A 14,442-nucleotide genomic window follows, 5' to 3' on the forward strand; every position below is an offset into this window, starting at 1 on the left:
AAAATCATTTACTAGTTTAAATATGGCTGCGTCTATTTTTAAATCAACTATTCCACTTTAAATTGTTAGATGATCAAACGTCCAATGTTCTTAAGCTAGATAAATAGCTATATTATATAAATAATATATATAATATATATATATATATATATATATATATCTTCTTTGCCGTGTAATCGTGTAAACTTCATGTTTTACCAATTAATAATTTCCGACGTTATAAATTAATACTGAGCTAATAATAAATTAAATATACTTTTTATTTGTACCCTTTTAAATTTTTAAAAATACTTTTATTGATAACGATTAACACAAAGTTCATTTAAGTTAATAATATTATTATTATTTAACATAATATATTACAACTGTATTTTCGTATAATATGTATTATATTTATAAAACATTAAATGTTTAATCCATGGTCTATGATTTATATAGTAAATTTCAAAAGCATAAGCCCGGGTCATGATTTATAAAACGTTTATTTAATTTTAAACCAGTGTCGGACTAGGCTCGGGAACATTTTTTTTTCCATACTTGATAAAATATTGTGCTGGAGGATCACATTGCGATTTGTCGGTTACCGTTTAACCGCAACATCCAAAATAAACATTATGTAATAATATTCAATTATTCCAAAATTTGAGATGAAACTTACTACTAAGTAATGAACGTTGTACTGCACCAAGAGATTATTACAACGTACTTATTTTGTGGAGGCCTCACATTAATATAATTGTGTGGGGCCCTAAGGATTGTCCCACGCGAGCCCCCTCCCATAAATCCGTCCCTGTGTAAAAGTGTTAACAATATAAAACGCATAAATCACATACATTAAACCTACTAAAATTTGGTTTGGTCAGTCCTCGAATATGCTCTTATTATAAATTATAATATAGTCTCCCTATCAATTCTATAAAAATCGACAAAATTCAATTGATCCAGAAACGATTCCTATACTGTTTACTTTTTAAAGTTTTAAAAAAACAAAGCTAATTGTTGAATCGACTGTAAAATACTATGTTGACAGCATTTTAAAACTACACCTTTTTCGTGTAAAAGGAATTTTTATGATATATTCAAAAATATATCATATAAATAAATACCTATATCATCAATTATACAAATATAATAGACTGTCCTGAAAAATTAAGATTGGTTTCGTGTAATGAATATTAATGTACCTTCCTACGATTTTTCTCGCTCCAGTAAACCAAATTCGCGTAATTCAATAAAAAATGTTGACTTTTTGAAATTTTAATTAGTCGAGTGCTCTCAATAAACAATTTCAACTTAGGTTTTTTATTATTTATATGTTTTATACGTGGTCCTTTATTAACACTACAAGTGTACTTATTCATACTTATTTTCTTTTTCTCTATAATTGTAATTGTAATTGGTAAATTATTTTTTAAGTTTAATGCATATTGTTGTACATATTTAAACATATTATTGTATAAAACTAATTTTAACAAATTGTAAATTACCTCAATAGCGTAAATTTATTACTATTATAAATTGTATATTGTATATTATTGTTATTATTAAAAAAACATAGTGTTAAAACCAATTTTAACAATCGGCGGTTAAAATGTCGTAGATCTAATCTCGGTTTAAGATTAAAATAATTCTGAATTTATCAATCAAATTTAATCCGAGTTTAAGTAAACTTAGTTTTACTATAAATTATAAAATAGCGAAATCATAACATCAAGATTTTTTGATAAGTCATATTAAGGTAAATGTAATTTGAAGCAGTAATTAAAAATTGTACTTCGATGTAAGTATGTAACTGTAAATCTCGGCAAAAAAAAATAGCAACATAATTTCGCAGTAACATTTACTAATGTATTCGTGTCTATTGTCGTCGAAGCAATTGTCATTCGTAGCACGCAACATTCGTGGTAACTGTGTTATCTCCATTAAAATGTATAAGAAAATCTACAATATTATAGTTATATATGGTCTTTGGCTCAAATTTACGTTGGCGAGAGTGGTGATAAAAAGATATGTTGATATTTGAGATTTGATAATGATCAATATAATGTGTTAGATTTTACAATCACATTTTAAATTTAATAAATTTTAATTTTTGTTTTGTTATTCGTAGCTTAAAAATTATTGACGATTTTTTCTTAAATGCATCTCATTATGACTTCCTTAAAACAAGAAGACGTAAAAGATATTTTTAATAAAGAATTTGAGTTTGTTAGTACTGTGTTGAGTCAAGTGAAATTGCCTGTGCGAGTAGAAGATTCAGGTAAAAAACATGTGCATTTTGAATTTTTTTTTTTTTAGAGTAAATATTTAAGTTAATTATCTACTGCTAATAAAATCAATTTTGAATAATTAATTGCTCAATGTTTTTTGTCAATTGCATAGTACAGATATGTTAAAACAACATTTTTAAAAATATTCAAGAATGGAGTTTGAGTCTGTCTTCTATTATTTGTACACAATGCAGGTGGCTATTAGGAACCTCTTTCTACCTTTACATTAATCAATACCATTTGCCAAAAAGTGCAATCGTAACATCTGTGTGCTAAGTCATCAATTTTATAATAGTACAATATAATTAAAACCATGAATTTTTTATCATTTTCTTCTATTTAAAATTTAAAGTACAATTGAAATGTTGACCTAAAGCAAATACAGTAAGTACTATTAAGATTTGGCTCCTATTTTACAGGTCTACACAAAAAATATTTCTATTATATTGATATTTACTTTTCTAAAGAGTTTTTAATGTTGGTCTTTTTAACTTTTAGTTTCTACATTTTTAAACTTGACTAGCTTATTTCAATCTAGGTTATTGTAATAATGTTTTCAACAAACATAAGGCTTTTAAACTCTAAAAAAATAATTTATTACAGAATGTTAGTTACTTTTTATAATACCTTACACACTTATTGTTAAACATTAAAAATATAAATAAAAAATGTCAAAAAAAATGAACTTTAAACAAAATTTATGTTTTGTTTTATGTGTTATAGATTCAGAAGACAGTGATTGTAGTATAAAAGTTCGAAGTAAGTTATTAAAAGTTTTCATAATTTGTTGACATGGTTTTTATTTTATCTATTTTTATAAAAAAAACTATATTATATTAATTTATGTAAAAACACTTGAAAGGGCCTATGGCCAAGTATACATTTTCCACATTTATTTTAATTCCTTAGGCCCGCCAAAACAAGCAGACATTGCATGATGTGGTTGGATAAATTCCATTTCACGGTGTTGTGTGAATCAAACTCGGTTATTTAAAATAAAATGTAATCAAAGAAGGGTCATTTAAATGTGTGTGTGAGTAGGTTTTATAAATGCCTCAAACTTATACATCCTATTTAGAAGTATCATAAAAATAAAAAAGCCAGTAAAGTTTGGTTTCCGGTTGGTGCATAATGGGGACAGAGCAAATATTGAGGAGATGAAGTCATAGGTCTAAATAAATTATTACAACTGAATGTGGTAAAATCACTTTCAAATTAACACTTTGATGAAAATCTGTTATACTAAAAATACAAATATCATTAATAGCAATATAATGACATAGTGTGCTAAAAATGTGATTTTAGTATTTGGGTGAATACAATAATTATTGGCATTATTACCCATATATCGTAATTAAAAATGTAAAGAAAATACTTTCAAATACCTGTTTGACTTACACATAGCAACCTAGAATTACAAAAATCGACAGCCTCCAGGTAAAAAGGGTTAGTTTAAAAGTTGCAATGAGATAACCTCTTATACCTATTTATTAAAATTTGAATTTTACGGTGACATAACCCTATTTTTGGCAAAAATGAACTCATTTTTACCCGGAGGCTGATGAATTATTAACTATAAAAATTCAAATTTTAACTGTAGTTTTCAAGTAAATATTTATTTTAATAATTTCTAGAACCAATATTAGCCAGTGACGAAATACACAGAGCACAAAGTTTAGATGAACTACACACCAGACTTGCAGCAATACGAGGTTTTGTTTGACTTCAATACAACTTTTTTTTATTTGCTATTTTTCATAATCATCTTATTTTTTTTTTTGTATTTTCAGAAAAAAAATACACTTATAGAGGAAAAATAATAAAAAATAAGCTTCAAAACAAGATAAAACGAAAGAAAAAAATTCATGAAAAAATTAAAGGAGAAAAAAAATCTACTGATGAAGTGGAGAAATCTGCTGAAAAAACTCAAAAAGTAAATGGAGTTAAAAACGGAAAAGCAAAATTAGTATTTAACAAAATAAATTTCTTGGGGGCGGAAACTACTAGTGTACCTGCTGTCATTAATACAAATGCAAAACAAGCTCTAGAAGAGATAAAATCCAAACAACAATTATATGAAGAGTTAGAAAAATCTGGTGAAACGGCCAAAGCTCAAAAACTAAAAGAACATGACTCGTGGAAGAATCTTTTGGCCAAAGCTGAAGGAACAAAAGTAAAAGATAATGTTGACCTATTAAAGAAAACCATTGCCAGAAAGGATAGACAAAAGAAAGTTAGTAAAACTAAATGGGAAGAAAGAAAAAATATAGTTGAAAATACTAAAAAAGAAAGACAAGATAAGCGTACAAATAATCTATTAAAAAGAAAACAAGACAAAAAAGAAAAAATTAAAAAGAAAGCAATAAAAAAAGGCCGGTTTGTTCCTGGTGTAAATTAATAATAAAATTTAAAAAAATTATTTTAAAATGTATAAAAACAGTAATCATACTATACATATATTTATTATAAATATATTACAAAAACGTATCAAATTTTACAGTTTTAATTATTTTGGCAAAAGTGTATTTCTTTTTTTACAGATAACACCTTAAACTATAATTAAATGTAGGAAATTATCAAGGTAACTCATGTGCTCGCTCATCCACTGTATTGGTGTATCATTCGGAATATGTATCCCATGTGTGAAAATATCGACTGAAATTTATATTAAAATCTGCAAGTTCAGAATGATAAGTGAATTATAACATTAGACTTACCTTTTTCCAGTGATGGATAGGTAATTTTAATAAGTTCTTCTAATGTTACATAATTTCCTTCATCAGTAAGCGGCTTAACTAACGATTGGGTCATGACTAAAGAACCTGAATGGTAAAAATGTACTGGTATATATTTAAAACATGCACCATCAGTAGGCTCCATGAGTTTTTTATTTTCTGACCAAAACTGTTCAAATTTATCTATAGAAAGTATGTATATTTATATGTTGTCAAATTAATATTTCAGAAGCTACATAATCATTTTTGTAATTACTACCATTTAACAGTCCGGTCCATAATTGGTTATGTTGGTGGCGCTGCATAGTTGAAAAAACTTGACTCTTATGCTTTAACATATCCGCTTCTTTCATTGAAGACATAAAATTTGACTCGACTACTTCTCTAAAAAAATACACACCTATTTGAAAATTAAACAATAAAATATATTAATTATCCCTGGCTAAAATGTTTTATCATTTTTTTACTGATTCTTATGTTGCTGCTTGTGAGATTTGTAATAAAATAGTTACTTATAAGTTATAACCAACAAACTTATTTTAAATAATGTCTTTCTTAGAAAAGAAATACATCACTTCGAAGAACTGTCATGTTATAAATTATATCAAAATTGTTTGAATGTGATATAGTCTTTATTGTAATTTGTCTGAGGTTTCTGCTAATCAATTTCCCTCTTTTATTGCATTAACATTTGTTGGTATGTTATTATCTTTAGAATATTTATGAAATTGAGTTCAGTGGCATCAATGTTGTTTATACGACGACCATGGTTTCTTAAAAGGCAGTTGCCTGATTTATTCATGTAATAGATGTGGATGGTAACTTATAATCATGGATAGAACTAATGAGTAAATTTAAGGATGGGTTTTTCATGACAATGATATGTCCAATTACTCAGGTACAAGTAAAAACCAAAAAAGCTTGAGATTTCAGCTCTTGCCTTCCTAATTAAAAGACTTACTTAGACCTTTATGTGACAAAGATGCAACATTAGTAATAAAATATTAACCTAGTAGTAATGATAACAAATGGCAATACTCATTTAACTGAAGTTGACACCTTATACTTGTAAATATTATATAAATTTATGTTACCTGCAAGAACATCGAATCAGTTGATCTTCTGGGAAATTATCAAAATGAACTGTAACTTGCCATGGTAATTCTGCTTGTTTGTCTTTAAAAGTAAAGAGATCATAAAGTACACCTATAGGATAGTTCCTGAAAAAATGGCGAATAATTTTAAAAGTTAAATCAAATGTTCTAAAATTTCACAATATCGATCAAGAACTTTTTATGAAGAGAACAAGAGATAGGGTTGTCTGAGCTGAGGAACAATTTTGCCGATTAGATCGCTTCCACTTAAGGTTATTTATATTATATTCAGACCTAAATATAATATAAACCAGACCTGGTACAGGGAGGTACTGTAATAAATAAAATAGCCATTTTTTAAATTTAGGGCTGCTCTTAATTTGTCCATTGGACTTTGTCCACCCATTTCTAGGGGTATTAAAATGTATTTCTCTTACCATTTTAATGCAGTGTTATTAAAATCTAACCACATTTCCATTTCTTGTTTTTCGGGGTCTACATGTTTGACAAAATGTTTCTTAACCTAAATAAAAAAATGAAATTACAAGTGTCATATAAAAGAGTAAATAAATTTCAATTGTCTTACTTTGTCACACACTAGTGGAAAATAACTCATTCTAGGTACCATTAAGTAGATGGGTTCAGGATTTTGAATACCATGAATTTCTTGTTCGTCTAGTTGAAAACATACAGCTAACTTACCATTCCACAAGTTCTGAAGGATTTCCGTATCATTTGCCATTGGGTGGATTTAAAACAAATTATCTAAAATTTAAATTTAAGTACATTTTCTTTTTAAATTTGTTAATTAAATATTAAAATACATTATAATAGTTTTTGTTATAAATATTGATTGTGTTATCAATTTATCATAAAATATTTGTTATCAACGTATTGGTGTTTTATCCAGTCAGTCAGCCGTCGCCCGTCAGTGGGGCCCTGTCACTGCACAGTGCATAGACGGATAGACCTACTATCAAGAGATTATAATTTATATTTTTGTAGTAAATATGTAATTATTATATGAAGGGCACAATGGGGAAAAAGGTATTAGTCTATTTTTTCAATTTCTTGATAATGACACCAATCAATGGTACAATGGGGCTACTATTAAGTGTCGAAATCAATTTGGTAGAAGAGAGGTTATAGTGGGGCCAACTTTGCGCTTTGGAAACGGTTGACATACAGATTTGTACTCGCAAACTAACTTTGTTTTTGCTCTCCTGAAAAATCGTCGATTAGACTACTACCCTTCTTCCCCAATCCCCTGTGCCTTTCATATGTATATAATGCAGGTCACTGATTGGTCATTACTTTTTGCTTAAAATGTTTTCTTAACGCTTGTTGCGTATGCTACCTAATGCTTTAACCCATATTGTATAATTTAAAATTGTAAAATTTATATTGTATACACTATATTATAGACATTTGTTAATTTAACATTTAAAATTATATGTCGGACGCCATCATAATGGCTTTGGGATCATTGATATCAAATAGGTAATGTATAAGATTTACAATGAAATATTATTTTCAAATGCAAAAACATTTGTAATTGAATCTCTAAATATAAAATAACCCTTAGATAATCATTATGTTGAATGGGTTAAAAATTTGATCTTATAGTTGAATTCAGTGTCATTAAAATATATATTTTTCCTTTTGATAGGTCTATTTGGTACTTTACAATTCATATAAAAATGTACCTCTCCTACCCTTAAATTAGACTATTAGAGTACATTTTAAAACCTATACTAAAATTTAAATTAGCAACTTCAAAATCATATATTTTGATTAGGCACGTGACATTTTATAATTTTATTTAAATACTACCCCCTAATAATATCTTGACGAAAAATAAATTACACCTTATTGTAACGGTCACATTTCACCCGACCGTTACTTCGCGCCCCGAACCTATTGACACATCACTAATTACCTAATTAGGTAGGGAGCGCTGACACACTGAGATGACATTCGCGTTACATACTATTGTTATGCTCTTGAGTCGAGATTTACCATCACGCACCTACGCATACCATACGGACTTCTTTATCATTATTTGTGTACCTTAATTCGCCTACGGTTATCACCGGTTATCTCTGTGTGCGCACCGCTCGACTCCGGTCTGATCCAAACACCACCAGCCAGTATTCAGGTCAGACTGTGTATATATATATATATATATATATATATATATATATATTGCATATTTTGTATACTCTAATTCAAATAATAATGATAACAACTTAAATACCCCAAATTCCTCTATAATTAATATAGGAACTGATTAGGTAGGACATAGGGGAAGGTGGGGGAATTGCGGCCACTAGAAATATTTTTGGAACTATAAGTCCAGAAATTCCGTTCTCTCTTGAAATCGAACTATAAACTTGTTAGGTGTTATGTGTGTGTTTCAGATTTTTAAAATTAAGTAAAATTTTTTTTTTTTAAAGTGCAATTGAAGGGGTCCGTGCAAAAACGAGACAACTCCATTTTTTTAAACTTTTCAAGAAACAAAAAAACTATTTTAAAAATATTGAGTTTAAGGTAAAACTAATGGTAATATCAATTAATATATATTAGACCATGATGAAAAAGATGACGTAGTACGTGATTTGATTAAGGTTTTTGATTTGAGATGTGAGCTAAAATTAACCCAAAATTGTTGGAGCTATCTTGTTTTTTGACCCGAACTTTGTATTTATTATTTCAATTTTTTTTTTTTATCAAAAAATTATTAATATTATTTATTCTTACTTTAAGACAACTGATTTTAGTGTAGACAACATTCGGCGCAAAAACCAGATAACTCCGGAGCTATCTGGTTTTTCAATGGAAAAAAAAAACCAGACAGCTCCAGTTCCATTATATTTCCTATACCGGTGGTCGGATTTGTCTCGTCCTTACACAGATATACTCGTCAAATTTTTCTTATTTGGAAACGGCCAAAATTGGAGTTGTCTCGTTTTTGCACGGACCCCTTCAATTGACCGCCATTACCCATATAGCGGGGTAATATCAGTTACCAAAACACATGTAAATTGTAAAATGATAGGGAAAAATTAAAGTTCCTAAAAAACATACAAATTATGATCAAAATATCATGTTATCAGTACAGATTTATTATACAATGATATTGTTCAAAGACATTGTATATTTAATGGAAATATTAGTTAGGTAAGATTACATAAGTTATGTTAGACCATTATTACTCTATCAGTTTTGACTAGTATTACCCCTATCAGATTTTTTTTAAAATACATGTATTTACTTAAAAGCTGTAATATTTAGGTATATTATGAGCAAATAAATGCAATTCTTGCCAGTTTGTGATATATTAGATACAGTCAACATAGTAAAAAATTAGAAATTCTTAATTTGAAATGAGTTTTGTTTTGGAAAAATATTACAACAGAAGTGATAAAAAAAAATTTTTGGTGGGAAATAAGTTCTTTATTATTTTGAAACATCTGGTATTAGATTCTGGTAGCAACAGTTATCAAATTATGTGCTCACCTAAATTTTAGCTATCATATTTTAAGAGGTATGCCATTGACCGGTATTACCCACTGACTGGTATTCCCCCATTCTCCCCTAAGCTACCTAGTTTCTTTTTGCTATTAATTTATGGCTCCAAACGTGTGTATTTCGCCGAAAACTACTTACTTTAATGACCCACAACACAAATGTGACTGAACGAAAATTTTTTCAAATTCATGCAATACTTACTTATAAGTGAGTAGAACATTTGGTAAAAGTTTGGTGAAGGAGAAATTATTCTAACATCAGTGGTAAGTGGTACGATTTACACTTATTGGAAATATACACAATTTACATTTACATTTTGAACTCTGTGTGAAGTATATAAAATAGGTGTTTTTTTTGTAAATCAGTCCTACTTATCTACAAGGGCGCAATTTCGCTAGTAAAAAAATTAAATTTCTTAGCATTGAATATATTACAAAATACCATCGCATAGATTTAATCATACATTCAACATATCTTACATTATAAGGCAATACAAATCACCATTGTGAACAATTGTTGTGGATGCTGACAACTTTGTACCTAAATAAAAATCGTTTATAAAAAAAAATTGACCAGTCATGTTTTTTTTTTGGTTTGTACCAATTTTAGGAGTAATGAAGTTGACTCTTTCTACTTTTGATCCACCAACTAGTATCAATCGTACACGATCACGGCCTATAGAGGTGCTAATCGAGTAAATAGGTCCACAGGAAAATTGTTGCCGTAATAAACACCGCTTACCTACAGATACAAATGACTTTTTATCACTAAATCTAGAACACAAAAACAAAAACTACTCTTCAGTAAGGTTATCGCTTATCAGCTTAAGCAAGTTCAAAAAACATTTATATTTTTACTATTTTATAGTTTTTCTAATAAATCGAACTAATTTATTAATTGCTAAATCAAAAATCGGTGTTTTAGCCCCATACGTAATTTTCTATCAAACTTTCGCCTTAACTAAACTATAAAAACTAGAAGGTATTGGAAATTGTCTAGTATATGCGTTTATACGCTTCCTTTGTTTTAATTGCAACATGTCTAGAGCACCTCATTCCTCCTACAGTCCAATCCTTGATCTTTAAATCTTAACTTTTTTAAAAAGCGAAGAAATAAACTAGATTTAATTTTTCTGTATAATATTCTTAAAAAATAATAACGATTGACCGGAATTTCTAAATTTTCCTGTTCCAGCTCGTTCCACTAAGTCTAACCCCACTTTTTATATCATTCATCACAGATCTGTTTGTAATTGATTCGCTTTTAGCATTTATAAGCACCATGTGTATTTTATATGTTATAATAATTATTGTAAAATCAGAAATCTGTTACTAAACATTCTAGCCTATTTAAATTCTAAAGCTTGTTAATTACCTCATAATTTGTCGGTGCTTTTTTGTTACTCGTATTGTGCAACGATCGCCATACCAGTTTTAAGTTTATTATACATACTTTTAGAGTTTATACCCATTAAAATAAAATAACAATAAAAATAAGAGCTCCTTGTCAACGGATGTCACAATTATTAAACTAATATAAAAGCAATAAATAGGAGAAACTGGGGGAATGTCGCGCATCGGGCAATACTAGGCTCTAACACATTGCCAATTCTCATAATCTGACTATGATATTGTTCATGTTACTAGATAAAAACGATTAGATAATAAATAAATCTTATCAACTGCCAAATAATTTTAACACTGATAAAATATTAATAAAATAAAATATATTTTCTGAGATACAAGCTCAAACGTAAAAAACGGTATAATTGCTACTGACAATTGGTTTTGCTTAACGTGATAAGTTAAATTGTGTTACATTATTTTTAATTGTAACACATATAATTTAGTTGATCACCATCTCAGGTTTAATTTTAATACATATAGTCATATGATGTTGGTATATATTTTGAATCCTCACTATAGTTGTATTTTTTGAAAAAGTTTAACGGGATAATAACATGCATTTAGTTGGCTAATGGGCAATGGCATGCACGTGATTTTTAATAAGAGTAGGGGAGACTGAGGGAATGACGTGTATATAACCTAATATGTATAGGTACTGTAAAGTGTAAACATAATTTTACTTAAATCGTGATGATTATTTTTTTGTTTGTATAAAAATATAGTATATTTTTAGGAATATTCATAACTTCGTTATGAATATTCCTGATTTTAATAATAAAGTTATAGACGTTTTTGCTGAATCTAAAGAGAGAAGACTCAACTTTACATATAAAACAAATATTTAACTAAAAATTTTAATTTTAATTATAATTAAGTTATGATAAATTACTTACATATTATTAATAAGATACATTATTTTAAACCAGTAAAAACATGTTACATCATTGTAAATGCTTGTTAGTTATTATTTTGTGCACCACGAGCCGCCGCACTGAAATATACTGGCTATAAGATGAATGTTAATAATTTAATAATTAATTAGCCAGTTTTAAAATATATAATTAATATTGTTTAGGTAAATCATTTGCCAAGTGGTGCGTGACATTACCGACTTCTTGGGGAATACCATGCATTGGTTTAAAGAAATTATACTTTAAAACTGGGAAATTAAGTATCGAAAAATTAACAGTAAAATTATAGCTAGTATATTTTTATACCGAGCAAAAAAAATAATCATTTTGATTTAAGTAAAATTATGTTTACATAATATATTTTAGTTTATATGCACGCCATTCCCACAGTTTTCCATAAAGCAAATTTTGCTAGATACTGAAAATGATTTACAGCATATCCTTTCATATACTTACAAACAGAAGTAGAGATGTATTTTTAGTTCTGAATTCCAGGAATACATTATACATACCACAGAGTAGATTAAATCAGAGAGGACACTTAATGTAAACAATGATTTTCGGATGGAGGCCGCTATGCTATTTCTCATTTATCCTAAAATTATATCTATACACATCTAACGTGTAGAAATAACATTGTACCTACTAATTGATAAATAAGAAGATAGTCTCTACATTTTTTAGTGATAAATTTATCCACCTTGTTAAATTTTGAGTGTCCACCCCTTGCAGATAGGACATAGGTACTAATAAATAATAATGAATAGGAAAATTTCGATGAAGATAAATTGTATATCTATGGTTATGGTTACACAAGTCACAACAGTTGACTATTAATGTTTTACCGTGAAAAGAGGTGACAAAATATGTTAATTTGGGTATACTTGATAAAATACTATTAGTATGTATTGTTAGAGTCCACACGGTTCAAAGTTACATAGTAGACACGTATCTACGGTGTATACGGAAAACCGTGTATGTGTGAAACAAGCCTTAGAAATGGAATTAAGAGCAAAAAAATAGAATAGGTCATAGCCTTGTAGGGGAGTAGCAGGTCTTTAGATATTAGCTATTATAATTAAAAGCAAGAAATAAGTTTCAAAAAATACGCTTCAATAAAAAAACTTAATTTAGAAAGTAGGTAAAAAAAAAATTAATATACGTAGGTAGGTATCTAATTATTTATACTCGTACGTTTTTTTAGTTTTTCCTTAAACTGACAACAGTCAACAAATGTTTGAAATTGTTTGTACTTTATAATTGCATACATCACACAAAACTATCAAATTTTAAATCCTGAACCCAAAAACCACCCCTAAAAGACCTTAATATAAACAAAATTCCATATAACTTATAGGAAATAGACAAGACTTATTTTTTTAAAGAATATGTTGTAACCCAAATAACTAATTTCATGATTTTTTACTAAGTTATAGCTATTTAGCTTATATACTATTCCGAATTTGAAAGTCGAAAATTATGCACATTTTAACGTATTTTTCTCGATTATAAAGGGAAAGGTTGAAATTTTGGCTGTATAAAGTAGCATTTGCGGTGAATTATGTGGGTAGGCGATGCCGCCATGGGTCTGTGTATGATCAATTTTTGCAACTCTCTCCCCAAATTAAAAAATTGCATCTGCGCCTATGGTAATTGATATATGTTGGTATAATAGGTACCCACTAGTAGTAATATATCCACACTACTTCCAAATGCCACAGGGACTGAAAAAGTTTTATTATATGTACCTATATCGTATTATAAGACATAAGTAGGTGTATTATTTTGAAGTTGCTTTTTTCGTTGTAACCACACAAATATGTACCTAAGAATATTTTAAAAACAATGTAGGTATTTATACATGTATCTATACGTATATTTTTGAAAAATTTGTTCCAACCATGATTAAGTTTTCTATACTCCATAATATTATATAGGTTACGGCATACGCGCCCCATCATTCATGCCTTGCCCTCCTGTCGCCAAACAACAAACAAAATTTAAATGACATAAGCATACACACATATACGCGTCTGTGGGCTGGATAAACCACGGCGGATACTTGAAGTGGGTATAATGCAAAACACGATAAATGACATAGAGTGCGCGTGTCGGTTGGTTTGGTTTTCGGTGGGTGGGTTCGTAAAACTTTTCCACCTCCCAAGCGTGTATTGGATGAGATCAGTGCCGGCCGTAGTTACTATACACATTATATACCTACCATCATATTATAACCACTACCGTCGCCAGCCAATTCTCATTTCTCTCGTACTCCGCAGTCGTGCAGCGCGTTGCGCATATCATACGTTTGCATGCATTGTCAAGTATGTGTATATATATATATATATATATATATATATATAAACACATCTTTAGTCAGCGCGGTCGCCGTTTTTAAAGTATTCCTTTAATCATATACAGAGTGCGTTAAAAACAACACCGTTTGGTACTTCTAAAAATAAAAAAATATGTATATAACCCGCCCGTTTAGATCG

General features: G+C 28.7%; 2 protein-coding genes across 3 annotated transcripts; one reads left to right on the forward strand and one right to left on the reverse strand.

The window, feature by feature from the left end:
• Nucleotides 1-2,038: 2,038 nt before the first annotated feature.
• On the forward strand, nt 2,039-4,683 carry LOC126835768 (surfeit locus protein 6 homolog). The gene is made up of 4 exons (XM_050568567.1): nt 2,039-2,260; nt 2,994-3,029; nt 3,905-3,982; nt 4,061-4,683. The coding sequence occupies exons 1-4, from the start codon at nt 2,140-2,142 to the stop codon at nt 4,666-4,668; spliced, it is 843 nt and encodes a 280-aa protein (XP_050424524.1). The 5' UTR covers nt 2,039-2,139; the 3' UTR covers nt 4,669-4,683.
• An 18-nt stretch (nt 4,684-4,701) lies between these two features.
• On the reverse strand, nt 4,702-6,951 carry LOC126835769 (autophagy protein 5). Of its 2 annotated transcripts, none has more exons than XM_050568569.1 (6): nt 6,802-6,951; nt 6,537-6,622; nt 6,100-6,225; nt 5,265-5,389; nt 4,988-5,188; nt 4,702-4,925 (listed from the first exon to the last, which is right to left on the reverse strand). In XM_050568569.1, the coding sequence occupies exons 1-6, from the start codon at nt 6,832-6,834 to the stop codon at nt 4,819-4,821; spliced, it is 678 nt and encodes a 225-aa protein (XP_050424526.1). In that variant the 5' UTR covers nt 6,835-6,951; the 3' UTR covers nt 4,702-4,818. The 2 variants fall into 2 exon arrangements, with proteins under 2 accessions (XP_050424526.1, XP_050424525.1); XM_050568568.1 differs by having other exon boundaries at nt 6,686-6,951.
• Between the last annotated feature and the right edge of the window lie 7,491 nt (nt 6,952-14,442).

The sequence above is a fragment of the Adelges cooleyi genome, unplaced genomic scaffold, assembly GCF_023614345.1.
Source record: "Adelges cooleyi isolate 19-005CV unplaced genomic scaffold, UGA_ACOO_1.1 ACOO_flye_CR_arks_rails_tigmint_CR_PRNA_23, whole genome shotgun sequence".
Classification (NCBI taxonomy): Eukaryota; Metazoa; Arthropoda; class Insecta; order Hemiptera; family Adelgidae; genus Adelges; species Adelges cooleyi.

Coding starts and splice junctions, on each gene's coding strand:
- LOC126835769 (XM_050568568.1), bottom strand. CDS start 6,841: ATGGCAAATGATACGGAAATCCTTCAGAACTTGTGGAATGGTAAGTTA. Junction 6,226..6,536: donor AATAACACTGCATTAAAATG/GTAAGAGAAATA, acceptor CCATTTTTTCAG/GAACTATCCTATAGGTGTAC. Junction 5,390..6,099: donor CTGATTCGATGTTCTTGCAG/GTAACATAAATT, acceptor GTATTTTTTTAG/AGAAGTAGTCGAGTCAAATT.
- LOC126835768 (XM_050568567.1), top strand. CDS start 2,140: ATGCATCTCATTATGACTTCCTTAAAACAAGAAGACGTAAAAGATATT. Junction 3,030..3,904: donor TTGTAGTATAAAAGTTCGAA/GTAAGTTATTAA, acceptor AATAATTTCTAG/AACCAATATTAGCCAGTGAC. Junction 3,983..4,060: donor CAGACTTGCAGCAATACGAG/GTTTTGTTTGAC, acceptor TTGTATTTTCAG/AAAAAAAATACACTTATAGA.